Source organism: Passer montanus, unplaced genomic scaffold (genome assembly GCF_014805655.1).
Source record: "Passer montanus isolate IOZ18808 unplaced genomic scaffold, ASM1480565v1 scaffold44, whole genome shotgun sequence".
Lineage (NCBI taxonomy): Eukaryota > Metazoa > Chordata > Aves > Passeriformes > Passeridae > Passer > Passer montanus.
This window is the reverse complement of record NW_024369262.1, coordinates 6,465,321-6,493,211: the sequence shown is the minus strand read 5'-3', so window position 1 is coordinate 6,493,211 and position 27,891 is coordinate 6,465,321. Positions and strand designations below refer to the sequence as shown.

At 45.6% G+C, this 27,891-nt stretch overlaps 4 protein-coding genes across 4 annotated transcripts in view; 1 reads left to right on the top strand and 3 right to left on the bottom strand.

The window, feature by feature from the left end:
- NF1 (neurofibromin 1) overlaps window positions 1-27,891 on the top strand; it is an 83,299-nt gene that overhangs the window by 37,114 nt on the left and 18,294 nt on the right. The window contains exons 26-38 of the mRNA XM_039720890.1: window positions 428-531; window positions 1,101-1,236; window positions 4,209-4,271; window positions 6,041-6,199; window positions 7,015-7,112; window positions 7,250-7,396; window positions 7,860-8,006; window positions 8,346-8,456; window positions 24,866-25,298; window positions 25,536-25,876; window positions 26,583-26,785; window positions 27,062-27,255; window positions 27,607-27,747. Of these exons, the coding sequence (XP_039576824.1) occupies window positions 428-531; window positions 1,101-1,236; window positions 4,209-4,271; window positions 6,041-6,199; window positions 7,015-7,112; window positions 7,250-7,396; window positions 7,860-8,006; window positions 8,346-8,456; window positions 24,866-25,298; window positions 25,536-25,876; window positions 26,583-26,785; window positions 27,062-27,255; window positions 27,607-27,747 (2,277 nt within the window). The remainder of the gene's footprint in view (window positions 1-427; window positions 532-1,100; window positions 1,237-4,208; window positions 4,272-6,040; window positions 6,200-7,014; window positions 7,113-7,249; window positions 7,397-7,859; window positions 8,007-8,345; window positions 8,457-24,865; window positions 25,299-25,535; window positions 25,877-26,582; window positions 26,786-27,061; window positions 27,256-27,606; window positions 27,748-27,891) is intronic.
- Window positions 11,579-15,333, bottom strand: OMG (oligodendrocyte myelin glycoprotein). Its single transcript, XM_039720420.1, has 2 exons — window positions 15,196-15,333; window positions 11,579-14,468 (listed from the first exon to the last, which is right to left on the bottom strand). Exon 2 carries the CDS (start codon window positions 14,460-14,462, stop codon window positions 13,200-13,202), a length of 1,263 nt encoding a protein of 420 aa, XP_039576354.1. The 5' UTR covers window positions 14,463-14,468; window positions 15,196-15,333; the 3' UTR covers window positions 11,579-13,199.
- On the bottom strand, window positions 16,804-18,879 carry EVI2B (ecotropic viral integration site 2B). The gene is made up of 2 exons (XM_039720422.1): window positions 18,682-18,879; window positions 16,804-17,693 (listed from the first exon to the last, which is right to left on the bottom strand). Exon 2 carries the CDS (start codon window positions 17,660-17,662, stop codon window positions 16,835-16,837), a length of 828 nt encoding a protein of 275 aa, XP_039576356.1. The 5' UTR covers window positions 17,663-17,693; window positions 18,682-18,879; the 3' UTR covers window positions 16,804-16,834.
- On the bottom strand, window positions 20,413-23,824 carry EVI2A (ecotropic viral integration site 2A). The gene is made up of 2 exons (XM_039720421.1): window positions 23,695-23,824; window positions 20,413-21,807 (listed from the first exon to the last, which is right to left on the bottom strand). The coding sequence occupies exons 1-2, from the start codon at window positions 23,796-23,798 to the stop codon at window positions 20,994-20,996; spliced, it is 918 nt and encodes a 305-aa protein (XP_039576355.1). The 5' UTR covers window positions 23,799-23,824; the 3' UTR covers window positions 20,413-20,993.

Sequence of the window (27,891 nt, the reverse complement as noted above, 5' to 3'; positions counted from 1 at the left end):
TAAAAAGTAGGTATCCCATTGGCACTAAACTTTAACCTTTCTGACTAGTTCAATTGTATGAGTTATTCTGGGCCCGCGCCCGCTGGAGGACTGTTCCTGGTAAATTCTGAGGTCTTGTTTGTGCTCCCATTTCAGTTTAAAAAGTTGTGTACAAACAGAGGTGAAGTGTGGAGTCAGTGCTCTAAGAAAGAACATCTGCTGCTTAGCATGGTTGTTATTTTTCTCTAATTGGAAATTAATTAAAATACCTGTGGAAATTGATCTTGGTTGTGTTCCAGAGGTGAGACTATAATATACAAACCCAAGTTTTGCAGGAATTTGGCTTATGCCAAAACAGACCAAGTGTTTTCAGGCTGTTGAAAGCTTCCAGAACTTTGCAGCATTCCTGTGTCAGTCTGAGCTCTGTCCTTGTTTCCCCTGCACACAGGTCTATGGTGCTACATATCTGCAGAAGCTGTTGGAGCCTTTGCTGCGGACTGTGATCACATCCCCTGACTGGCAGCACGTCAGCTTTGAGGTGGATCCAACAAGGTTTGAGATTCAGGGCGAGCAGCAAATGCATTTATTTGTAAACATGATTCCCACTCATTGTCTCTAATAGGATTCCTTTTTCCTTGTTGCAGATATTTTTCTCATGCTTTCATACTGCTGTACCTCTCACTTTTCCAGACACATTAATAGTCTCTCTGCAGCCCTCTTGCTCTGTTGCTTTAAAATATTTCTAACTCTTAGAAAAATCAAAAGTATTCATCTCTTAAGTAGCTAATCCAAAGATAGACCTTCTAATGAATGCTTTAACCATCAACTGTGTCTGCCTCAAAATTCCTTTCAGATAAACCATCATGAACTGATAGTGCAATTATCAGTTGGAATTGTGTATGCATGTGTTTGTATGAAATGGTCTGAGAGAATCCCACCTACAGCTCTCTGTTCATTACTGAGTTTTACATGGCCTTTTATTTGTACCTTATGTGGCTAAAAAAAATGATGGAAACTTTTGTGTTTCCATAAGAAAAAGGGGAAATGAGGTTCTTACCAAGGATGTAAGTGCACTTGTGTTGTGTTTGATTGCTGGTCATACATGTGTGGGTCTGTTTCAGGCTGGAGCCCACAGAAAGCCTTGAAGAGAACCAGCGGAGTCTCTTGCAAATGACAGACAAGTTTTTTCAGGCAATCATTAATTCCTCCTCGGAGTTCCCACCCCAGCTGCGCAGTGTGTGCCATTGTTTGTACCAGGTATGCCTGCAGTGGTCGCCTGCCCTGAGCTTTGGGCTTGGTTTGTGAAATTCCAGCAGTTTGGAGCTTGGTGCTACACACAGGGGGCATCTCTAAAGGCTCTTCTCAGATATTTGATAAGTAACACCACTCTGAACGTTGGGGCTAAGTGCTGTTTTAAGGCTTGTGTTTGCAATCAGGAGGTGACTGAAGGTACCCAAGTTCCCTGACCTCCATCCCCAGCTCCTCTGCTCTGTCCTGTGGCTGCTGAGCCCAGTGTCCTGCTGGATGTCCTTGTGTGTTTCTGATGGATTCAGCTGCTGCTAAAAATCTGAGTAGGAGTTCCCTTGGGGCTCACTGGGAATGCAATTTCCAGTCCACTTGGAGGACTGTCAAAGAAATACTGTGCCTGGTGGAATATTGGAGCTGTGGTCTCAGTGAGGTGCTCTGGAAGAGCTACTTCTGCCCTTTCAGCCATAGTCTGTATTCAGGTCTAAAGCAAAGCCAAGCAAATGGATTTTGTGACCTGTGTGAACTCATGATGAGTAACAAAGACCCTGTCACATTTGCACAGGGAATGCTGGGGTGATCAGGGCAACTGCTGCAATCCCCAGAGCTTGGGAGTGAGAACAGGGAATGTGTGTTGGGGCTGTTGTGGTCTGGGGTTGTTCCTGTGAGCCCTTGCACTGAAGCAGGTGTGCAGATGCTGAGCCTTGTTCCTGCCTCACAGCTCTGTGAAAGCTTTGAAGGCTTTTGGTTTCTCTCCTGACAGTGGCTGTGTTTGGGTCGGTGGCAGAGTGACTTTGGGGTTTTTTGATGTGTTTGGGTTTTGTAATCAGGAAGTGAAGTGGGCAGATTGGTCTCCTTCATGGCCACAGTGTCAGAGACATCAACTAGAAGAATATTTGAGTGTTACTGAAAATACCACACACAGCCTTGCTTGTTCCTTCTGTTATTGGATGTTGCATTCTCCCACACCTCATCCCAGAACTGGGTTTGTGTGCTGTTGCCAGGATGTGTCAGATTATTGCCATTTCACTGGTCCATTGGTAGCAATTACTTGTGTGCAAACCATTGGTAATTCCTTTATGAAACAGAATTTTTAAAATGTGCTCACCAGCAGGCATTTCCAGAGATTCTTCTGTGGAAGCCTTTCCAAGTGTGTTGGCTTTATTCTTGCCTTTACTGTCTGTGCTAATAAGGGTCATTTGTTCCCAGAGGAGATTATTTACTGGCAGATATGCAAGTGGTATTAACTGATACTTAGCTTCAATATTTACTACTTAAAGTGTTCCTAGTAACAGCTAGATTTCTTTACAAGTGTTTGACTAACACTATTTGTGATGAACGTTCTGTACTTAAAATTTCAGAGAGTTCTGAAGAGTCTGGCCTTTATCTGAAAGAAAGTACAACCAAGATCTGATTTGGGGGTTTGGAGGCATTAATCCATTTTTATTGTAAGAAATAGGAGATTTTTATAAGATAACTTCCCTTTTAAAAAGGTGAACATGTTCCATCCCAAGCACTAGTGTGAGGGTAAATGATACCAAATTTATGGTGGTTTTTTCGTGCTTAGAGTTTTAAAGTAACTGTGTGCAAAGAATGCTCACCAGATGTGTTCTGTAAATGATTAGCAGCTAGTTTTAATCACTGTAGCAACCTCAGAAAGGGTGTCTTTAGCTGGATATTGGTGTCTTTGCTGGCTGGTGTTTCTGTTTGGGAGCAGAGCCCAGTGAGTGTTTTCCTTTGGAAACATCAGTAACTGGCTACTGGGACAGATCCACCTGGCTCCTCACAGGTAATGTATGTTCAGGAGTGTGATGTGAGAGCAAGCATGCTCACAGCACCTCCTGCAGAGGATCTGTGCCTGCTGCCTCTTCCATCAAAGCCCCACAAACACACGTTTTTCTTGGGAAAGCAAGGTGGAAGTTTTCCTCTAGCTGCAGCATCCCAGTGAGTAGAGTGTGTGTACCACTGCTCCAGAAGCCACTCATGGAAATGCCACAGGGAAAGTTGGCAGAGGTGCCACTGGTGAATTATTTATAGGTCCTGCACAGGTTTCTGTTCAGCTTGCTTAGCAGAGGGTTTAACTGGCTGCTTTGGGTTGTTGGGCTGTTTCCTTTTCATTCTGTTCCATGCTGGAGGTGTGGAAGCTCTCTGCCAGTGCCAGGGTGGCCCTCTGGAGGTGCTGAGTGCTGCAGGCTGCCTGGGACCCAGCCCTGGCTGCTGCTGGAGCTTCCCAGGGGTGCCCAGCCCTTCCCAGCTCCCGGAGTGGTGCTGCACCTCTGGCTGGGGAGCACGAGGGGCTGGGGCTTTGCTCAGGTGCTGCTGGAAGGAAAACAGAATTGGGGTCTTCTTGGGGGGTCCCTTTGCATCTCAGTGAAATGCAGAAATAAGCACAATCAAGTCAGATCTCTTGACTTGGAAATCTTTAATAAATTAACTGTAGACTGTAGCTTCCTTCTTCCTTTGTCCACAGAGTGTTTTATGGCAGTTACCTCTGACAGTGGGAATAGCCCTGGTGGTTCACAGGTCTAACCAAATTGAAGGACACACAGAGAAACATTGGGAAGATTTCAAACTCTAAATTTAACTTAAAAAGCAATATGTGTTTCAAAGGTATAACACTACTATTTGTACTGTTAAAATTATTTGGGGATGGTAAAATACATTTGAAAGCTGAATACACCATTTAAGGCCCAAGATTGTGTATCATGAGCACACTGATGTGGTTTGACTTTTAATCTAGCCAGAAATAGTAGAAATGATTGAAATTCAACATTTGCTTGTTTTGTATTTAGTGCTTTGTAAATAAGATGTAATAAAACTGTGGAATAAAAACTTCATCATCAGTCTTTAGTTTATATATTTCATTTTCTGTTGGTTATGTTTGTTACATTTTACTGTGTAATTTATGTACAAGTCAACATTGGTTTTTTGTTGCTGTATGTAGTTGGTGCTGTGACTTGTTTGTGCTCATCTCTGTTCTGTAGGCAACTTGCCACTCTCTACTGAATAAAGCTACCGTAAAAGAAAAAAAGGAAAACAAAAAATCAGTAAGTTTGGAGACCTTTTTATTAGCCATTTCTTTCAAAGCACAACAGAAATCTTTTGCTGTTTGTTCAAAATATCTTCACTTCAGTCTATTTGACCTCACTGTAAAATCATTCTACTAATTCTGGCACAAAATAGCTTTCATTTCAATTAACACTGGAATTAAGTTAGATTTAAAATATTCTCTGTGTGCCTATTTGAGTAAATGAGACATTTTTAACATTACTGCTTAGTTTTTAATATTCTGACTCTTCTAGCCTTGCCACCATCTTCAAATTAAAAAATTGTGGAAGAAAAGTGTTTCCTTTGGTTTTGAGAAAATCTGGGTCTGTTGAGCTGCTTTAACACTCTGGCAGATAACCTGAGCTTGCATCCTGGGCAAAGAACAATTAATATTTGTGGGGTACTCGAAAGAGGCTCGTGGGACTTGTTTCTGACACATTTTCTTCTGTTTGCTTTGTGATTAAGTGAGAAACCCCAACTTTAGCACTTGTATTATTTCCTGAGAAAAGCAGATTTTCCATTTTAAGTAACTTGCTGTGTTAGGGTTTAGATCTGTGGGTTGCTTTAGAGCATTGTCTTTAAAAATTCAGACTTACTCTTTTCTTTGGCAGTGACCTCAAAATATAAAGTATGAATCAACCAGAATGGAAATCTAGACTTTTATAAAGTACTGTTATTTTTGCTGTAACTGAGCAGAATAGTAACCACATTTAAAATGTAAAAGTTGTGGGCAAACCAGTATTTTACAAGGAAATACCAGTAATTGCATCACAAGGTAACTGACTGGAGTTGCTAATGAACCAAAGTGATTCTTGGTGTACTTTGTACTAATGGCTTTGTCTGGTTTCAGCAGCGTGATCTGAGATTGCATTAGTTATGTTTTGAAGTATTTTACTAAACTGGGACTTGCTTTGAGGTTATTTTAAACAGGATAATATCAAGTTTACTAATTTTATTTTGTGGAAAGGAAGAATCTGACTCCTTTTGATTAACCATTGTTACTCATTACAGTATATCCACATGTTGAATATCTAAGAACTTTATTTTTGTCAGGAAGCTTTGTCTTTAACTTTTCAAAGTTAAATCACAGACGTCCAAAGAGCAACTCTCCTCTTAGTAATGCATATTTGATTTCCTAAAAGAAAAGAGATTTCTTCAGAATTATTTTTTTCCTGGATGGCAAAGGACAATATTTTAAATCTGCTCAGTGGTTTTATACAGTGTATGTGTAGGCAGAGGAGTGCCCTGGCCACTCATCTCTGGCTCCTTCTGTCCTGTTGTGGACAGGTAATGGTTTTGAAGGGTATTGCTGCAAATAGCTCCTCCTCACAAATGGAAGATTGCTCCTGAAGCTGTAAAGCACAGTGTTATTGCTGGAGAGGCTCGTGGCTCAGCTGTGCAGTTACAAACACACAGATCAAAGACCCAGTAGGTGCAAGGTGTTCCCTGTGCTGGGGAGGGCAGTGCACACCTGAGGCACCTTCGGGGTCCCTCCAGGGGCAAGGCCTGTGTGGGCTCAGCTCTGAGACCTGGCAGGAGCTCTGGGGGCAGTGTCCCTGCCAAGGGAGCCGAGCAGCAGGCAGCTGCTGTGTGAGAGCCCCACTGCTTTCCCCCTTGTTCTGGTTCTCCGGGATGCAAGAGAGCCCCGCTGCACTGTGCTGCGCATGGTGGTGTGGAGAGAGCGCTTTGGCTTGGCTTGCCACGCAAGGCTTTGGGCAGCCCTGGCCGCTGCTAACGCAGCCTGTCGTGTGTCGTTGTCCGTGCCCAGGTGGTGAGCCAGCGCTTCCCCCAGAACAGCATCGGGGCCGTGGGCAGCGCCATGTTCCTGCGCTTCATCAACCCCGCCATCGTGTCCCCGTACGAGGCGGGCATCCTGGACAAGAAACCGCCGCCCCGCATCGAGCGCGGCCTCAAGCTCATGTCAAAGGTGAATCCACACGCGTGCCTCCCTGCCCCGCGTTTGTGCTCTGCCTGCTCCGGTACCGCTCCTTGAGCGCTGAGAAAATGGGGGAATGTGGAGGTTTTTGTGGCAGCCGTCACGTTTATTGAGAGTGCCGTGTCTGTGCTGTGTTTGTGCATCATGGCATTGTTTGAGCTCTCAGCAGTGTAAGGATGGGCAGGAACACTTTGCCAAAAGGATGGATAAGAGAGTGGAATTACAGCCCTTCACTTGAGCTTCTCATTTGGAAACTAACAGAGACCAATGTTCCTGTGAGCACAATGAGGGTAGCAGCAGCCAGCATTTATCAGGTTCATCCCACTGCTAAAAAAGGGATTTTTCCTGTCTTCAATCTTATTTGGTCATATTTCTTGTAAAAAAAATTTAAAAAGTTTAATGAGGCCACAGATTCTGTGGCCTGTGTATATTATCCATTGTAAATGTTGGGAAATTGTATTTTTCTTTAGATGGGGGTGTGCTGCTGCTTTTACTTACCTGTCTTAAGTTCCAGGAGAAATACTGAATAACTTGCGGTTTGAAAGATGATTTCTTTTCCTAGTTTAAAGTTCATAAAAAAGTGAATGGGTTTTTAGTATTTAAAATTATGAGAAAGGAAAGACTTTGGAAGTGAGTGTATTTTAAGCTACTTGACTTACTGGCTTTTTGTTGTGAAACCTCAAGACAACAAGTGAAAGTAAATGGTTTCTGCCAGTTTAACTTCACTGGCAGAAATGTTTGCGTCAATTACTGTAGCAGTTAATACATTAAACCTCTGTGTGTCTCTGCCATGTTTTTCCCTGTAGATCCTTCAGAGTATTGCCAACCACGTGCTGTTTACCAAAGAGGAGCACATGCGGCCTTTCAATGACTTTGTGAAGAGCAATTTTGACGCGGCGCGAAGGTGGGGCCCGGGGCCAGCACACGTGTCCTGCCGTGTGCAGGGAGGGCTGCGTGTGCAGGGAGGGCTGCGTGTGCCCTGCAGCACGGCCCTGCGCTGTCCCTGCCACGCTGATGTGTGCTCCTGGCTGTGCATTGCAGGTTTTTCCTCGACATCGCGTCCGACTGCCCGGCCAGCGACACCGTCAACCACAGCCTGTCCTTCATCAGCGACGGCAACGTGCTGGCGCTGCACCGCCTGCTCTGGAACAACCAGGAGAAAATCGGCCAGTACCTGTCCAGCAACAGGTGAGCCTGCAGCCCTGGCTGAGGGGACAGCTGTCAGAGCCCTGGGGTGGCTTGTGTTGGAAGGAGCCATAAAGCTCGTCCCATGCCAGCCCTGCCATGGGCAGGGACGCCTTCCACTATCCCAGACTGATCCATGCCCTGTCCAGCCTGCCCTGGGACACTTCCAGGGGTGGGGCAGTCACAGCTTCTCTGGGAACCTGTGCCAGCAGCCTCCCTACCCTCACAGGGAAGGAGTTCTTCCTAATATCCAATCTAAATCTCCCCTCCTTCAGCTAAAAACTGTTAATATTTGGAAATACTCTCTTCTGTTGCTTCTGTTATTACTGAGAAGAATATCAGTCATCATTGAAGATTTCTCATAATTACTTTTAAAAAGAAAATCCAGCCTGTTCCAGTTGAGGAAGGGCAGTGGGAGTTGCTGAGTGAAGAAGGAGTTTCCTGACAAAGAACATGTTGTTTGTAGGGACCACAAGGCTGTTGGACGACGACCTTTCGACAAGATGGCAACGCTTCTTGCCTACCTGGGGCCTCCTGAGCACAAACCTGTGGCAGATACACATTGGTCCAGCTTAAATCTCACTAGTTCCAAGTTTGAAGAGTTTATGACAAGGTAATGAGATGATTGTGGTAGGGACACGCAATGTGGGTTTCTAGACTTTATCATATGAGGATATGTCAGTAGTTCTTAAGACTCTGCTATCAAGACTCTCTGTTTTAAAGGAGAGTTTGAGAAGCTGAGTCTACACAAACTTTCTGGGTTTCTGAGTAGATTTTAATGAAAAAAACTAAACTGAGTGTGAGAAATGGTGGTAACATATGTGATTTAAGGAAGGCTCAAGATTGTAAACTTCATACTTTTGTTCAGAGATGAAAGTAAAGGAGGTTTGGGATTTTTAAAATTTGTTTGAAAGGCCGTTGTGAAAGTTGATGTCAATGTATTGCTTTTTAGGCATCAGGTGCATGAGAAAGAGGAGTTCAAAGCACTGAAAACATTAAATATTTTCTACCAAGCTGGGACATCCAAAGTTGGCAATCCTGTTTTCTACTACATCGCTCGGCGGTAAGAAACCTTTCACCTTCCCAGTCTGAAATGAACCTGTCAGTCAAAGGTGTCAATTGTATGTGAGAGACAGCAGCTTGGTAACAAACAAGAGTCTGAAAATAGCTTATTGGTTAATATTTGCTGACAGTGGTTTTGACTTGTTTCCTAAACCAAGATTGTCATTTCAAAGTAATTACACTCACGACAGGAGTCATTCCTGGAGGTGTTAAGAAAAGGGAGATCCCTGTGCTCACCCCCAGGTGTGGTCAGAGGCACAGAGGATTGGATGAGCTGCTGAAGCTGCTCTCTCTGCTGAGGTGCTGCTGGTGAGGCTGGTTTGGCCTGGGGGGCCGTGCAGTGCTGCCAGGGCTGGGATTTCTCCGGTCCTGGCATCACCAGGCACTTTGGGGTGCTGGCACAGCCCTGGGGTGTTGATGGTTGGTCCTTGCTGGTGCATTCTGTGCCCCTGGGAGCAGAGCCCTGCCTGGGCGTGCTGGGCTTGCTCTGTGGTTTGTGCTGCCCGTGGTGGCAGTGGCACTGGGGGCACTTCCAGTGTTGTCATGAGAGGATCTCATCAGTGGTGATCCTTTGGATGGAGTGAAAGAACACAAGATGAGGAGCATCACTTACCTTCTGTCTTGATTTTCTGTCTTCAAAAGCCACACAACAGTCCATGAAACCTTCAGGTGTGCTGACAGAAGGGGCTGGCTCGAGGGCAGCCTAGATGCCTTTTTCCCCCCCTTTATTTATTTATTTATTTAAGCAAGATCCCTAATGTTTAATCCCCTTACATGCACAGAGTTAGAATCAAAGGCAGTCTTTTGAATTCTCTTTAAAATACTCTGTTTGCTTGCCACATTTTTCTTCTCCATTTTGTTCCATTAGACACAGTCTTATTTCATGTCAAGTCAAACTAAATGCCTGCATTGTTATCCTGCCTTGTTCAGACAAGAAATTAGGCATACAAATGCAGAGAGTAGTGATAACCCATCTTAAAAAGTGACTGTGCCTGGCAGTGATCCGAGGCATCTTTGTGTATTCTGTGCAGACCTGACATGCAGTGTTTCCTTGTTTGCAGAGCAAGAAATCTGCAGAGAAAGAATTTCTGGAAGTAAATCAAGACAAAATTTTGTACCACATGTTTGCTAGGCCTAGCTCACCTACCTCTTGTTTAAAAGCAGAAAAATTAATTAATCCAAAGATGCCTCACTGGGCAAAACTGTCATAGTCCAGTCAGCCAAGCATTCCTGCCTTCAGAGAGGGTGGGCAGGAGCAGATTTCTGAACATTTTATCCAGGTATGGAATATTAATGGAAATATTGTTGTACTGCAGCATGAGCCTTGCTGCTAGGTGAGTTATTACCTTTGTCTTCAGCAGCTGCACAGTTCAGGACTCCTGGCAGAGCTGCCTTTCAGACCAGCAGGAAGGGCTTTGCTCTGGGAGGATGCTCTGGCATCATCTCTTCTCCCAGGGATGTGGCTAAATGGAGCTTATTTGGGGTGTTTTTCTTCTGGTTCTGAGCCAGATGTGTTTTCAAGGTGTGAAATGTGGAAGAATTGTTTAGATTGGAGCTGCCAGGCTGTTTGAGGGCTTGTGGCAAGCTGAGGTTTTTTAGGGTTGGTTTTTTTCCCCCTTTTTTTTCTTTTTTTTTATAGTTGAAGATCTTGTTGCTAAGGCATTGTTGAGTCATTTTACTGATGTATCTGGATCAGTTTATGTCCTTCTTGTGCTGTGAAATTTAATTCCTTCTGTCATCTATCTTCACATTTTGTTTCCTGGGCAACAACCCAGCTTCTGGAGCCAGTGCTCTTCTGTTTTTAATCTCTATCCAGTTACAAAATGATCCATAAATCAATGAATATTGATCCTGAACTACTGCCATTAGGTTTTAAGGCTGATCCCAAACTAATTAATAGGAATAAAACCTCTGAGTTATTGCAGCAGACCGCAGCAATCCCCACAGCAATTTCACCCTTTCCAGAGCAAGTACACAGCTATTAGAGGTGTGCCAGAGCTTTTCTGGGCATTTTGAATATTGCCCTGAAATGCTGATTAGTTGTTTTGGATACCAATTTCACCGAGAATAGAATATTTTGTGTTTCTGGAGGTCTGGGTGCACAGCGTGTTTACAAACCCCGGCCCTGGGCTCAGCTCGGAGCGGCTGCGCAGTTGCCCAGCAACAAGTGCTGGACTCCCACACTTCTGCCTCCTCCTGCTGCCTTATCGGCTCATTCGTATTCCAGAAAAATAGCAGCAAGCCTCACTTCCAGTCTGCCTTTCTGAAAGCAGTCTGAGCAGGCAGGGTTTGGGAGGCAGCAGAGCCCTGGAGTCCCTGGTCCAGCTCACTTCACACCCAGCTGTGGGTCTGGGGTGCAGCTCCCCCATCCTGCCTGTGCTTTTGGGGAGCCCCAGAGCCCCATTTCCACTCCCAGGCTTTTCTTAGCACGCTGAGGAGTTTGAAGGCTGGATAGCAAGTCCTTCAGGGTGCTATTGCAGTTGCCCCAGATTACCTCTGGAAAAGCAGTGTTTTCCTGTTGCTGGTCATCAGATTGTTTCACCCATAATGAGACATTCTCAGAGCCTTTAAAGTCAATTCCCTGTAGGTTTTTCTAATGCAACAGAATTTGGCATCCTGTACTGATTCTGCAGCAAAGACACATGCAGTATTTCCTGTAATTTCCTCAAATCAAGCAGTTTAGCCACAGCACCTCATTTAGTGATGAGTCCTTCCTTGGAAGCCCAGCTGCTCCCAGTGTGTGGGATGAGGCCATGAGAATGCTGCAGTTCTGGGAATTGCTGAGTTCTGAGCATGGGAAATAGGTTGTGCTACAGTCAGTCAGCACTTAGCAAACCCAGGGAGTGTCCTGGAGAGTGGCAGCAGGGACTTCTTTGGTGTTTCTGGGTTCTAAAGAACAGGAAGGGGAAGGATGGTCACAGTATTGTGTCATCTCATCAGCTTATTGCTAAACAATATTAGAGATACATCAGTATCTAAATAATGCAATTTAGTATAACCATCATTTCCCCCCATAAGACACGACAATGGAGCCAAATGTCTGCTTTAAACAGGTTTGTATAATACAATGCTATCTATTTATTAGTTTTACTCTGCTTATTAGAAAAGAGGCACAGTCACTAGTTCAGTTCAATACAAACATAACTTTATTTTTACTTAAATGCCAATGAAATAACTGTACAAATCCATTGTGTAACATTTACTGTTAGAAATTAAAACACGTTTCCGGTTATAGAAATACTGTTCACAATTGGAAAGTTGTCATTTCTGTGATACCAGTAGTTGTAAATGATCTACAGCCCCCATTGACACCTTAGGAGAAACAGGTAGAGGACTCCAGTCTTGGTTGTGAGGTTTTCTGGGTTTTGCAGCACCTTCATGCTACAATAACTGGAAATAAAATGGCCTGGAATGAATGGAAAACATTGTATAAGATCTGTAATATTAAGTGGATAATACTTTTTCAATTAACTTGTTCTTCAGTTTTCATTTCATGCTGTTTGCAAAACTTCATCTGTAGTATATCAGGTACCTTTGCCATAATTTAAATAATTTTCCTAGAGTGGACAGAACCATGCGTGCAGCTATTTCTACTGGCTGACGGTGCAGATGTGGAGGAGAAGAGCATCCATGCTCGCCCTTGGAAAGCAGGGATTGGGCATGTTCAGTGCCATGGACTGGGTTCATTCTCTTTGGAGTCACAAGAGTCAGGAATGTTTCAATGACAGCTTACCAGCTAACTGATCAATTGATTTGTTACATGACTCGTGTTAGAAATCAGCTGATATTTCATTTTACTGATAGTAGTTTGCTGCGTTCTGGCTGATTTGTGGTATTCTTTTAAGCAGAACATATTAACATTTCAGGATGTCACTTGACATAAAGTCAAGGAGTTCCAGGTCATTAATTTGGGTAGATAACTCCTTTGTGTTTGACAGTGTCATGGCATTGAACATCTGGCATTTTTCTCTACTTTTATATTTTTTTTCTTCTTTTTTTTCCCTTTTTTAATATGGAGAGAGCAATAACTTGCCTGCAGTGTCTAAGTCAAGCCAGAGCAGAAGGATGCTGGCCCCTACCACTGTCCCATGCTGAAGCTGGACCATGTTGCCATCTCAGTTTACACCCTCTTAGCAGACATCATGGCATTGTCTTATTTAATTCCTAAATTCAAAACTGTTGTTCTTCATATTTAAAATACTCTAGTACATATGAAGCAAATGTAGATATACATGCTAGCGATTTTGCTCAGGAATAACTTCTGATTAGTGAAACAGTTCAGTTTAGTTCCTTTATTTTTTCCCTTTCTTTTGCATGTCATCATAACTTACAAAGAATCTGTGCTGCTATATTACAGGAGTTGCTCACTGGCAAGTCAAGCAAGACAATGCAGATATGATACAGGCCTTCTGTTTTTTTCCAGTTGTTCAATGACAAAATCATACGTAAAATCAGTACTTAAAATTCTGATGTGTTTATTCTGTGCAAGTAAAATGAAAAATTTAAATACAAAATAAGCACGTTTTAAAAACCAAAATAATAGATTAGTTGTACTCAATTAAGACATATGAAAATAAGTAGCAGCTTAGTATCACGACATTAGTGTGCGCGTCTTTAAGAACCGTTACTTTCTTTAGATCAGAGTCAGGACTTTGCATTTCTTCCATTCATTATTTCAGCCGGATGTGCTAACTCCGGCTGTGATCACAGGAATAACCCCAGCAATCCCACGGGGTGCAGGCCCTCAGTCCATGGCCAGGGCCAGGGCGTGCAGCAGCGGCAGACAGAGCAGCCCCAGCTGCCAGCGGCTGGCGCGGGAGGGCACGCGCGCGCTCGGCGTGGCCTCCTCCTTCCTGAAGGTAGCGGTTGTGCTTTGAGGCATCTTGGAGAAGTTTGTTGGCATTCCACTGGTGATGCTTAAAGTCATGGGAGTGGTGGAGGATCCCGTGGCCGGGGCCAGGCTGGCGTTGCCCTCGGGGGAGTCCTGGACGAGGATTGTGCGAGTGGCCGCGGCCTCCTGGGGGCCGTCGGGGGTGCCGGGGAGCAGCGCCGGGTGGCTTTGGGTGCTCAGGGGAGGGACCTCCTTGGCTTTGAATTGTTTGTGCGTTTTGGTCGCTTTGGTGGGCTCGGGCGCCGCGGCAGAAGCCTCCCTGTCCGCTGCCTTCGTGCCTTTGATCATGGGGCTGGAGTCCAGCGCCGTGGGCTGGGCCGGGGCTGGCACCGTGCTCACCCAGGGCTGCTCAGCACAGGGAGCCCCCACAACTCGGGCAGCTGTGCCCTGCACCCACTGCAGCACGTAGAGGATGTTTTGGTTATCGCTGCAGGACCAGGGGTTGTTGTACAGAGTTATTACCTGCAGCTGGGAGAGCTGGTCGAAAGCTTTGTCAGGAATGTACGAGAACTTGTTGTTGTGCAGGTAGAGGCTGGTGAGGTGCTGCAGTCTCACCAGTGTTCCTGGGAGTATCTGGGACAAGAAGTTATTGGATAGATCCACTGTCTCTATGTTGTAGGGCATGTTGGTTGGAACTGTCCAAAGTTTGTTGCTGCTGAGATTGAGAAACTTGAGACTGCTCAGTGTGTTGTTGATCAGGACAGCTCTTTCCACCATATTCCTGGAAATATCGAGCACTCTAAGATTCCACTGGTAAGCTGTATCAAGTTTCTGAAGAACTTTAATGTTGTTGTTTGTGGCATATAATTCCCATAAGGACTTGGGCAGATGAGCAGGAACATTCTTGAGCCAATTATTTGAAATATCAAGGGTCCTCAGATTGGTGAACCTCGTTAGCTGATGATCGAGATCTACAAACTGGTTAAAGGACAGATTTAAATATGTAAGGTTGTCTTGAAGTCCCTGGGGCAGTACAGTTAAGTTTCTGCCTGAACAGTCCACATTCCTGTCGTTTCCTGAGCACTTACAGCTAGAAGGACAGATACCCAAACCAGTGGGTATGAAAACCAGAAGGACCAGCAGACAGGTAGATGTATTCAATATCTGGTATTCCATTGTTGCCTGGAAATAAATATACCAAAATGACACCCTTTAAATCCATGTAATACATTTTATCCTGTATAAGGGTTGTCTTGGCAATGGCCACTTGCAGGAGAAATTAAGTAAAAATATCAATAACCCCCTTTGTGGCACGGTCCTTTTTAGAATTGTTCAAGAGAGACTTCACAAAGCATCCCTTCAGCCTGTCATGTTGTCTGGCAGAATGAGACTTGTTTTTTTCATCTCCCTTTCCCCCTCCAGCTCAAATGAGGGCTTTCTTCCGAAAACGCAAGTCTCTTCCAAACGTTATACAATGTCTGCTTCTTGTTTTTAGTGATTTCAAGCCTATATTATGTTTGGAATAATGTGTTCATTTATAGAGGATGAAAAAATGGCTGTCACCTGGATCTTCACAAATCTCTGCAGTAATGTAGCAGTCCCCCCCATCCAGGCATGCTGTTTGCTTAAGTAAATTGGTTAAAATACATCGTAGGAATTTAGCTTGAACCCCAAATTCCAGTGTTCATGCCAGCATGCACTGTAGCATTTTTCCCTCCTTACAGTGTTAATTACGATCTCAGAGCTGGAAACACATGTTTAGAACCCGAGTTACCGTTAGCAAGAGATCTCTGACACTGCAGCAAATTTCTGGTGCAAGCATCTGTCATCAGCTCCTCATTCCATTCCCGTTCCCATCTCTGATTTGGTAGCAGGATTTTGTGAGTAAAATCAAAAAGCACAAACTTACCGTGGTGTCCTGCAGTATCAGCACATCGTTTCTGTGATGGATTGGAGCTTAGAGGTCGCCTTGTTCTGGAGAGCAGCTCCAGAGGCTGCCGGGGGCTGTGCTTGTCTCAGCTGCATCGTACGGCTGCGCCCGGCTCCGCAACCACCTGATCCTGTGGGCACTGCAGAGCGGCCCCGAGCCCTGCCAGGACCTGCCGAGCCCTGCCAGGACCTGGCGAGCCCTGCCAGGACCTGCCGGGGCTGGGCTGGGGCAGCAGCCCGGCTCCCAGCCCTGCCGGCTGTGCTGCTCCCTCCAGCCGGGGCTGCCTGCTCGCAGCTGGGCTCCCCTCCGGCAGCCGGGGCTGCCTCCCCCTGCGTGTTCCTGTGTTACCTTGGGTGCTTTCTGCCTTCTTAGCCTCTCCTCCTGTCATAGAGGTTCATGTGAATTTAGGCTTTTTAAAGCTACACTGCCAGAATATATTTTCATAATTTTAAAATGCTGTTTTCTGCTCCTCGGGTCAGGCTGTCGCTGTGTTGTCAGGTGTATTATAGCTCAGCTTGTGGGATTTTACAGATTTCTACAGGAAATCTTGATCTGATTTTCTCAAGCAATACACGAGGGAGAGTGTTTATAATGTTTTGTTTATAGTGCTGTTAATTTTAACAGGGTGTCATGTGATCGAGCCTTACAAAAGCCTTTGTATAATTGTAATGCTATTCTTTAGGCATACCCAATCATACAGCTTATGTAAACAGTAACGAAAATTGAAAATATATTTTCCTTTGGTCATTATATGCACAGCAGCCTGGAATTGCATTTGGATGATGTACTACTCTTTATTAGTGATAGTTAGAAAATTCTGAAGTTTATTGTGTGCAAATCTCTGTTCTGTGCTCCACCCACAAATCTATTCCTTCCTCAAGCAAACTGCAAACTCTACCATTTTGCAGAGCTCTCATGGAAAATTAGCTTCAACATCTAGCAGCTTCTTTATATAAATATTCAATACAGGTAAAAAAAAAAGATCTACTTCTGATACCAGGCTGCTACTGCCCAGCCAAGGCTGGTGAGGGGGAGATGGGCTGTGCTGGTACTCAGGACCAGAGAGGAGCATGCAAAGCACTGGGACACCAGGAGCTCCAAGGAATGAATCTAGCATCCATGAACCATTACATGAGTCTGTGTTAGTAACTGAGTGCATGCTGTATTGAAGCAAATATTCAGGTGGGCTTTAAGTGACCAAAACGTCTTTGACTGAGCAAGCTTTATTAAAATGTCCTGGCAGTGAGTGCATCCACTTGCACAGCCCAGTGGAGCAAGCCCAGTGTGAATCCCAGTCCCTCACGCTGGGCTGTCTGGGACATCTCCACGTGTGTTACCTGTGTCTGGCCCTGCTGGCACACACAGCTGTGTACTCTGCCTTCTGGAATCTCTGGTTACAGGTGGTGACTGGCACAATTTGTTTTGTAGTCAGAAATTTGCTTCAGGCAGAAGCAGGTTGTTCTCTCTTGTGAAAGCCGAAGTTGGGAAACACCAGGGAAATGTCAAGGAAATGCTGGGGCCTCACCGTTCCTGCCTGTGTCAACTTCTCCTTTTTTACATCTTGAAAATTACTTGATTTAAGACAGATGTAGAGTATTCTGGAAATCAACTTGGCAGTCTACAAAGGGTGTTGTGGCTGGGGCAGTGTCTCATGGGTCTCCTGGATCAGTAGCTCAGGCGGGGAGGGCTGTGCTTCCTCTGCTCCCAAGGGAAGTGCCGAGTGCCTGCTGGGGTCTGAGCTGGGCTCCTCAGCGGGTTCCCGGAGCCAGTCGGGGGGTGGTGGCAGGTCGGAGCACTCGGGTGGAGTGTCTGGGGGAGGACAGGAGCCAGCTGCAGTGTTGGCTGGCTCCTGCTCTGGGGCAGGGGCTGAGCCAGCCCCGCAGCAGCCCGTGGCCGGCGCAGGCGGCTGCCCGTTCTCAGCAGTGCTAGTGTGCTGGGGTGGGCTCTCTGAGACACTCGGGTCCTCCTGCACGTTTGTGCCTTGTTTCAGTCTCCACGGCAGCATAAATAAGACTGAAGAGCGCTTGGTGCCGGGGTCAGAGTCCATGAAGAGATCTGACGTGCCCCCATCCACGAAGGGGGACCGGCCTGCCCAGTGCGACTGGGCCGGAGGGGGCCTGGTGCAGCACTTCCACAGGAGAATGGCAATAATTGCCAGGGTCATGCCAATCAAAATGCTGCCAAGGAGCAGCGCTGCCACCCAGCTGCCATCCCCAGCTTCCTCCTGCCCTGGGAAGGCCTGGGGTTCTGTGGCAGCCAGGGCTCTGTCAGACTGGCTGGGCACAGTTGCTTGCAGTTGGTAGAGAGGATGGTGGTCTGCTCTGGGGCTCGTGGCAGTGCTGCACGTGTGCCTTTCAGTCCTGGCAGCGTGCTGGGGTGCTGCTGCACAAAGGGAGCTCCAGATTTCCCCACAGAAGAGGACCAGCATGACCTGGCTGCTGGCCATTTCCCTCCGGCCTCTTTACAAGGGTCCTCTGCTGTTGCAGGGAAGAAGTAGAACATGGTAACTTGTAAACTATTTCTGCACTTTAGTGCCCCCAGGCAGTTCTGTGTTAATAACATCAGGCTGAAATAACGGTCTCCCCAACATTTCACATTTCAAGCCTGTTCCCATCTGCATGATCAGCAGGTTTGGCACTGACTTTACAAATAACAGCAGATTTTCAGCATTATGGATCATATTAATAAAGTGGCTTGTTTGAAGGTAATGGCTTATTATCATCTTTTTTCACCTTATCAGAACAAGCAGATTGGCAGAGCAGTCCTCACAAGGTTTCAAAATAGCATTTATCTATCATGTAACTGGTTATGGACCTGGGACAAACTCTGCAGCATTGACAGACAGGGTTGTCAGGAGTGAAGAAGTGGCTTGTTGTGATATAAGCTGAGACAGAAGTAAAAGGCTCTTTACAATTCTCTTAAACTTTTATTTCCTGTTCCCATATTTGTTCAGCATAGCAAAATATTTAAAAGTTTTCCAAGTACTTATGCTATAATGACACAGCATTCTAATGGTAAAGTGTTTTATAAATAAATTCCTGCATGCAGATTGTGCAAATGTTGAGTTGTTGGCATGAAACAGACTTTTTTTTCCTGTACTGATTAGAGTTCAGCTCTCTAAATGTCTCCATATGAAATAAATGATATAAAATTCATCCCCTACACAGCTCTTTTCCTTCTGAAGTCACTTTCATGCAATTTGAGCTAATTCATTAGTTACTATAGTGCTAGTCCTGTGAAGCTATTTCTGGAAAATTAATATGCATGAGTCTTTATGGGTTTACAAATACAGAAAATTAAATTTTAAATGCAGCAGTGTAAACACACATGAGGAGTAAGTTAATGACTAGAGAACATCGTGGTCTAAACTCTGTCAGGTTTGTAGTGGGTTAAAATGATTCTATTCAGTTTTTATCCTGCTCCCCTCTTCTCAAAATAGGCTCAGTACTTGAATGTGATCCTTACCTGCACATTTATCTTCCCTGAAGCAGGCAGCGTCTGCCTTTGTTGTTTGAAGGCTCGGGAGGGCTGCGTGTGCTCGGATCAGGCAGGGTAAAATGGCTCTTTTCAGGCAGAAGTTTGTACAGAGAGGGAGGAAGTTGCCAACGCCGCAGGAAGCGTCCGCGCCGAGCAGCTCGGGGCTCTTATCTGGGGCTGAGTGTCCCAGGGCAGACTGCTGCTCCTGCCACAGGGTGCTCGTGGCCCCTGCCACATCAGGCACGTGTGTTCACGTGGAGAGTCTCACATACCTGTTTGCCTGTCTTTGTAGAACATTGTTACGGTTTCTTCTGTGCGAATCAAAAACTCGCCGAGTTTGGGCTGGGTTGGAGTTGCTGATGCAATTCCGTGGTGGGTTTGCTGTGCTCTCAGGGGTATTGGTGGGAAACCACCCCTGGATTCCTTGGTGAGTCATGGAAAGCTGTGTGGTCATGGGATGCTGGCTGCTTACACATCCTGTCTTGTGTGGCTGCAGCGAGAGGCAGAGGGCAAAATCTGATTTCACCCTCAGCCTGCCCCTACTTGCTGGGTTGTTTTTGTGTGTGGACAGCGCTGTGACCTGCTGCCATCACTGAGCAGCTGCTTCCCCAGTCTGCCCCTGTCCATACCCTGCAGTGTAACCCAAGCTGCTCTCTTTGGTCCTTGGGAGCATTTTTGCCTGGAAAGGCTGCGTGGTGGAAAGAAACCCACACCACATGTGTCCTCATGGCACTTTGCAATTGTGTTCTGAGTAGCTACTGACAGATTCCTCTGCAGCCCTTCCTGTTGTGCCTCTCTGACTGCACTGCTTTTCTCTGACACTGCCTGCTCCTGCAGCACACACATCCTGATCCCCTGCTCACACTAGCTTGGTGTTTCTCATCTCATTTCTTTGTCTCCTCCCCATTCTCTTCAACCCCCACAGCTCATTCCCAGTTCTAGGCAAAGCATCTAAACTCCTTCCAGCTTTATTTTCCTCACTACACAGCCCACCTTTGAGCCTGGCAGTTGAATTTTTTGAGCTCTGTCCTGGCTGCCACGGTGCTGTCGTCCTGCCTCTGCTGCTGCTGTGTCTGCCCTGCCAGCCAAGCTGATGGGTGGAATTGGGGTGGGGGATTCAGTCATCCTGATCCTCTCAAACTCCTACAACCATCTTAAGTGTCCCAGCTGTTGGTTGCAGCTGCACAGGATGTTTGGAGCTCTGGCACTGTGCAGTCTCAGCACTTGTAACCACAGAGCTTCTTCAGCCCGAGGGGCAGCCTGGGGAAAGCTGCTCAGGTTTCCTTAAAAGAGCAAAGCTCTGCTGCAGGGAGAGCAGCCACAGCACCTCCCTGCCATTATGGCAACGTCAGGTCTCTGAGAATAAAGAAACTAAAAGTTGTTGTGGTTGAAAGGAATTCCTGGCATGTTCTGCTTGGTGTCAGGAGAAAGTGGAGTGTTTCCATGATGCAGGAAATCACAGCCATTCATCAGAGACCTTTAGTGAGCTCAGCCAGTGTTACAGGAATAAAGCATTCCAAAATGCCTGGTCATATTTTTTTCTAACATTTTGACTTAGAGAAATAATACCACGTAATTCATTTAAAAACTGATATTGAAAGCATTCCAAAATGCCTGGTCATATTTTTGTCTAACATTTTGACAGAGAAATAGTACCACGTAATTAATTTAAAAACTGATATTACAAGTTTATTGAAGATAACAAATTGAACAATTTCTCATATTCTAGCAAATACTACAGACTTCATCTATTCATAGCCAACATTGAAACACAATAAATATGGTTCCAGTCTGCTTCAGAAGTAATTCAGCTGGTTTAAGAAGTTCTTGATGGAAAATCCAAAAGCATTTTGAGAAGGACTAAATTCTGCATTAGTGGTTGAATCAGAGTTGTGACTAATGTATGGTTTCCTTTGAAAAGCAATTTGGTTATGCCTGTGCAGCATCGTAGTGTTCAGAGTGTTGAGCAGACTGACAGTCTGTTCCTTGTTCCCCTCTGTGGTCTTTGAGCTCGGGCAGATTCTGTCCTTTTGGTTTATCCTGTTCAGCTCCTGTCACCCTGATTTCTGGTCAAAGGAGTAAAACCAGTCTTGACACTACTTACAGAAAGCTGTTTAACAGTTTTACTGTCCTCTGGATCCACACATGGCTGCAGCATTCCCACTGGCATAATTGGATAAGCTCTAAAATCTGGATTTTGCTTTCCTGGGAGAAATTCTTGCTGTTACTTGAAATACAAGTTTTTGCCTTATGTTAATGGTGTAACAAAGGCAAAAAATGAATTTTTACCTGAGTGTGAATTAAATCTCAACTACAAAATTGGTTAAAATGGGTTTGTGTGACTGGGATGGTTCTTTGCTTTCTTGTCCATTATCTGCTGCTTTGGTGAGTTTCTCAGTACTTTCATCTTCAGTTTTCCTTTGGTTCACAGCATCCCTCCCTGACACCAGCTCCTGCATTATCAGCTCGGTTCCACTTGTCTCCTGGGGCATCCTCTGCCACGTTCCTGCTGCTGTGGGCCATAAGCTGTTGGTGGCCAGGAGGTCTCCATTGCTCCTGGGCCTGCGTTTGCCCTGCTGGGCTCTTTTGAGATAGGAGATTTTGTTGGCTGCTACGACTGTGGACAGAAACAGGGAGATGCAGATGAGCACAAGAACTGCAATGATAATGAAGCAAATCAGTATGAGAGACTTATTGTCTTCACAGGTTTCTTTGGTCGTTGGGCTCTTGGGTTTGCTGCTTTTCTCTAATCCTCCCGTGGTGGAAACTGCACTTGGGGTAGGGGAAATCAAATTTTGAGTCGTTGTGGAGGAGAAGGATGGCAGGGTACTTCGTATTTTGGCACGGGAAGATGTTGAATTTTGGGCCAGTGTGGAGGAGGAGGATGGCAGGGTACTTTGCATTTCAGAAGTAGTTGTTTGGCTGCTGAAATTGAGGCTCAGAGGAGACTTTGTGCTTGCTTCTGTCCTGTTCTGACTCCAGGTCTCTTCTCTGAGATGAGGGTAGCCTGTGTGGTTTGCACTCGTTTGCAGCCACAGGGAGAAGATGATCATGACTGGGAAGGCCAGGTGTGGGGTACTGCATCTCTTTGTCTGCATCTTCCTGTTGAGTCCCCTGCAAAAATACAAATTGTGGTGCTAGTTTAGCAGAGGCTGGCTCTTAGAGGTTTGGGTTGGACTTCTCAGGGAATAGCAAGGTTCTTGATGAAAAATACATGGCCTCATTTTGGGGGGATGTAGGAGGATGAGTTCAAGTGCCCAGATTGTGAAAGAATAGATTGTCTCAAACTTCTGACAGTTTGAGGTTACAGAAACCCTACAAAGCTCAAGAAAGAACACGGAGCAAAGAGAAAAAGAGACGTGTTTCCTGCTGGGGGCTCCATGATGTCAGGGCAGACTCGGGGAGTTCCTTCTCTCCCAAGCTGCCCACATCACACCCAGTCATCACTTCTGCTTTGCACAAAGGCCCTGTGGAGGTTACACACCACTGCCTGCTTCTCACCTCCCTGGATTCCCCTGGGGCAGGGAACAGATGGGCAAGGGAAGAAGTGGAACCCAGAATGTTCCTGTAAGTGACAGCAGTAACTCAATGTGAATTGTGTGTAGTTCCTAGCACAACTGTCTGGGGTACTTTAAAATGCCCAAGAAAATCTTTGTTCTCTTGTTTTTCTGCTTTTTTGTACTAAAAGCTCTTTATCACAAATGTACTTCTTGTCTTTTTCTCCCAAACATTCTGCAGATTGTGACATTTTCTTTAAAACACCACTGATAATTATGCAAGTGACAGTAACCATTCATATGTTCTCTTTCACATTTGTGTGGTATTCAAATCTGTACCTGTTGAATTTTTCTGGAGGGTAGGAATGTGAGAGTGGGGTTGGTCTGGTATGAAGATCCTATTAATTATCTCAAATCAGCAGTGACAAATCAGCCAAGCAGTGATCCATGCCGTGCTGCTCCTGACCTTCCCAGGGCAAGGCTGTGTCTTGTTCTGTCTTTCTTCTGTCTCTGGTAGCAGATCAAAGTGTTTCCTTTGAGTGTTACACACTCTGCCTGGTGCAAATTGAAATGCTACAGGGAGTGGCCAAAAGTCACAGTTCATTTTGTGGTTGTTCTTGAAAAAATGTGTTTGTTGCCTATAAAGGTAACAAAGTGTATTATTGTGTGTGTAAATATGAAATCAGAGAAGTGATGTTCTGGTGTGTGACCAGGCGAAGGGAAGGCAGGGATATACCTGGTGTGTAAGGGGATCTCTCCTTACCTAACAAGGAAGCAACAAAAGATCTGTCTGTAACTTTGCAGTTCACCCATAAAATTGTTCTCCATCCTGAGCTTAATCCTGTTTATTCAGTTTGAACTAGAAACCATCTTAGTCATAAACTACAGCTCAGGTAGGATTTTGTTTGAGTATGGTGGAAGTCACCTGGATGATTCCTTGTAGCATACTTGGAAAAGGAAAGCAAACCCAGCAAAGCTTGGGGTTTTTTACCATTTCAGCTGTTTGGAGCAGGGCAGGCAGAGCCAGCCCAGCTGCCCTGCAGCGTTCCTGTCCCTGCCCGGGGTGCAGCTCCCAGCCCTGCCTGGCACACTGAGCCCAGTGTTCCTTGTGGCCTTCCAGACCAGATGTGCTGTTCTTAAATCAGGGGGCTCGTCGTGTGAAGGGCTGCTCTTGAAACCTCGAGAGAAAAGGAGCTGATCTTTAAAGAGCTGGCTTTCTTTTTAGTTCAGCCCTTTGTGTCTGGGTGTTGACAGGGTCTCAGTACCCAGCGAGATCTGCACTGCAAGGACAACAGAGCCAAGAAGTGACTGTCACTGTTAATTCCTCAGTCTGACTGTGAATAACCTTTAACATGACGAAAAGTACAGTAGATCAGCTTCCCTGATTCAGCTGGAGATACTATTTCTACAGTTTGTTACTGGTTTTTAATTACTCAAACTTCTGTAAAAATACTTGTAATGTAAAAGTACAGCTTAAAATAGGAGAAGGAAAATGTGTACTTACCTTGCCAAGATGCAGTCAACAGAACATGGATGTTTCAGATATTCAGTCCTTTGACAATAAGATTTCCTTGTGCATATATTTGCTCCTAAGATGCAGACAACCATCAGTGTACAGCAGGCAGATTTGGGCAGTGCTGGTGTTTTAGGCAAACCTGTAACTGCAGTGACATGTGGCTCGAAGTGGGGAACTAAAACCACAAAAGCTGTGACACACTTCCTTTGGTGACAGCTATACCCTGACATGTTGGGGGAAAAACACCAGCTTGCCCAAGTTAGCTCTCAGAACCACAGGAGGTAACAGGGAGGGGGGGGAATCTCTTGTGCAGGTGAAAGTTCTGTGTGCTGTCTCCTGAGCTGTCCTGTGCTCAGGTGCTGCCAAGAGAAGTGTCCCAAAACCTTAAAGCTACACCTCTGCTTGGAGCATTTATCAGCTCTTTGTAGCCTGTTGTTTGCCTTGGAAGAGTTGAGTTAATGACAGCTCAGAACAGTGCCAGGTATTTAAAAATAACAAAATTTCACAAGCTGCTGATGAATTTATTTTTAATTAATTCTTCCTACTAGAATTCAGTCTGCTGTGTGAATCCTGGAGATGTGGTTTAGGCAAACGCATTGCCCAGTCTCAAAATTCAGAGAACCTTTAAATGAGAAAAAACATTCTCAATTATATGAATGTTTTTGAAAAGAGGTATTTTTGTAGGCAAGTCCTCTGTACTCCTCAGAGGCCTGACCATTCTTAGAAACACCCCCAAGCACTGGAGTGCTGCAGGATAGAGTAACTGGAGTGGCTCTGGACCCTCTGAAAAAGTTGGGTTGTGGATGGTTTATTATGAAGACTCCTGAGATAAATATATTTTTCCACATACAAATCTAGATATAATTTGAATCTCTAAGGCTGTTACAAAGTTAGAAGCACTTAGGGGTTGTGAGGCACTCCAGGATGAAGCTGAGTTAAATCCAAGCCCCCTCATTGTGGGCACTAAACGTGCTGGAGTGTGAGGCAGTGCCCGAGGCTGTGGGGTGTCCCTGCTGTGGCCCGAGGCTGTTTGCAGGACTGTCCCAAGGGTCACTCTGGCTCAAGGGCAGGACTGGGGGTGCTCTTGGTGTGCCTGGGCACTCTGGGGTTTGTGCTGTGGGCTCAAGCATGACCCAGCCATGTCTGTCCTGTCTTACAGGTTCAAGACTGGTCAGATCAACGGGGATTTGCTGATCTACCACGTGCTGCTGACCCTGAAGCCATACTATGCAAAGCCATATGAAATTGTGGTGGACCTCACACACGCTGGCCCCAGTAATCGCTTTAAAACAGACTTTCTTTCTAAATGGTTTGTAGTTTTTCCAGGCTTTGCTTATGAAAATGTCGCAGCAGTTTTTATTTATAACTGTAACTCTTGGGTCAGAGAATACACCAAATACCATGAAAGGCTCTTGACAGGTTTGAAAGGGAGCAAAAGGCTTGTTTTCATAGACTCTCCAGGGAAGCTGGCAGAGCACATCGAACACGACCAGCAGAAACTCCCAGCAGCTACCTTGGCTTTGGAGGAGGACTTGAAAGTGTTTCACAATGCTCTCAAACTGGCTCATAAAGACACCAAAGTTTCTATTAAAGTAAGTGCTTTTAATGCTGTTCCTAGTGATCTGTTGTATTTGTTTAAGGATTGGAATACGATTTTACTGTCTCTTAATTCTCCTTCCTTGTCTTGAGGAGAAATCGCAGCTCTCTAGTAGGCCCCATTAGGAAGTAGAAAATTTCGTACATTTATCTTCCCTAAAAGTAGGAGTGTGAGGGTTTTCTCTGTGTCATTACCAAGAGGTGCTGCAGCAGTGTTCTCCCCTGTCCCCAAGGTCGGCTCGACGGCGGTGCAGGTGACGTCGGCAGAGCGCACGCGCGTGCTGGGCCAGACCGTGTTCCTCAATGACATCTACTACGCCTCTGAGATCGAGGAGATCTGCCTGGTGGATGAGAACCAGTTCACCCTGACCATTGCCAACCAGGGCACCCCGCTCACCTTCATGCACCAGGAGTGTGAGGCCATCGTCAGGTCCATCATCCACATCCGCACGCGCTGGGAGCTGTCGCAGCCCGACTCCATCCCCCAGCACACCAAGATCCGCCCCAAGGACGTGCCCGGCACGCTGCTCAACATCGCCCTGCTCAACCTGGGCAGCTCCGACCCCAGCCTGCGGTACTCAGCTCTCCCTGCTCCTCTGCTCGCCCGGGGCTCCCAGGCTGCTTCACTGTTAGCAAGCCTCTCCTGAGCAAAGCCGTTTTTCTTTCACCACGGCTCCATAAAATGCAATTCTGAATAAATAAAGATGGAGTTCCTGTGAGTGAAGAAGGGCACACACTGTCAGAGGAAGTGAAGGCATGAAGGAAACCTCCTTTCTCTTTATGAGGAGCAGCAGTTCTGCTTTGCACTCTGTGTTTATGATTTCCATAGTGTTGAGCTTCTTGTTTAAGAACATGGGAACTGTACCCCTTAGAGCAGCTTCTGGTTTGTGTCAGAACAGGCTCCCCCAGGCTCAGGGGCACCCCTGAGCTTTGGGCAGGCTCTCTCCCAGCAGCTCAGGTATACCTGGAGGGATTTAGAATTTCCTGGAACTCCAGGCTGTTCTGAAAAGCCCAATACCAAGCCCTTCAAACATACTCTGTAATCTTATCAGAAATTGTTCAGAGTAAGTGGAGGAATAATTTCTTTTAATTCTCCAAGGAAATTCTCTTTTTTTTTCCGAATTATAACCAGTTTGGGGAAAATGTTTGGGATTTAGGTGTAATTTCTGCTACAGCATCATTGAATTGATTTTTGAAATGTCAGTACTGTGGTGTATAACATGTATATATTCAAAGTACAAGAAAGCTCTTACAAATCACATTGTTGTGCTTTGTTACAGGTCTGCTGCCTATAATCTTCTATGTGCCTTAACCTGTACCTTTAATTTAAAGATTGAGGGCCAGTTACTGGAAACTTCAGGTCTGTGTATTCCTGCCAACAACACACTATTTATTGTATCTATCAGTAAGACTCTTGCAGCCAACGAGCCACACCTCACCTTGGAGTTCTTGGAGGAGTGTATTTCAGGATTTAGCAAATCCAGTAAGTAACTGCACTGCTGGTTAGTGCCAGCCATGAATTTGAAAAGATTCTAATCTCTAAAAAGATTCTAGATCTAGCTTAGTCAGCTGAGCTTCCTCACTGGCTCTGTTGCTCTCTCCTTTTGCCATGCCTCTTTGAAGCTTCTCTGTTGGCCCAGTGTTCTCTGCTCAGCTGGGACAGCAGTTATTTTAGGCACTAGAACTGAAAGACAAGGTGTGAGGAGTTGTTGATGGAGGGAGGCCGGTGCTGGCCCTGAGTGACGAGTGGTTGTTGCAGGCATTGAGCTGAAGCACCTGTGCCTGGAGTACATGACGCCCTGGCTGTCCAACCTGGTGCGCTTCTGCAAGCACAACGACGACGCCAAGCGCCAGCGCGTCACCGCCATCCTGGACAAGCTCATCACCATGACCATCAACGAGAAGCAGATGTACCCTTCCATCCAGGCCAAGATATGGGGCAGCCTGGGACAGGTACCACCGCTGCATCCTTTCTGAACAAACACCTGCTTTCTTGCACTTCAAATCGGGTTTTCTTCTTACTGGGGTCAGCATTTTATAAACTTTTTAAAGTGGAAAATGAAATAAAAATAGTGCTAAATTATAGTTTCTGGTTCTGAATCACTAGTAGTAAAACCTAATGGAATTCAGCTTTATGTTCTAAAATTTACATGGGGTTTTTTGCCGAAGGGGTAACAAGTCACTAAAATGGATGGCTCACTTTGTAATAGTTGTGCATCTTCAGCTAAAGAAATGAATGACTGCTGCTTAAAGGGTGGTTCACAGTGGAAAAGTAAAGTTAATCTGACTCTTTTTCTCTGTCAGATAACAGATCTCCTGGATGTAGTGCTGGACAGTTTCATCAAAACCAGTGCCACGGGGGGCTTGGGCTCCATCAAGGCTGAGGTGATGGCAGACACAGCTGTAGCACTGGCTTCTGGCAATGTCAAACTGGTGTCAAGCAAAGTGAGTTCCCTCTTTGCCTTCTTTTCCTTTTAGAGAATAATTTCAACTTACTAATGTGACACTGAGATGCTTTCTGGTAAAAAATGATGCTTTCAGGACAGGCAACAATGCAAAACCTGTGATAAAATAGGTTCTAAGCAGTAG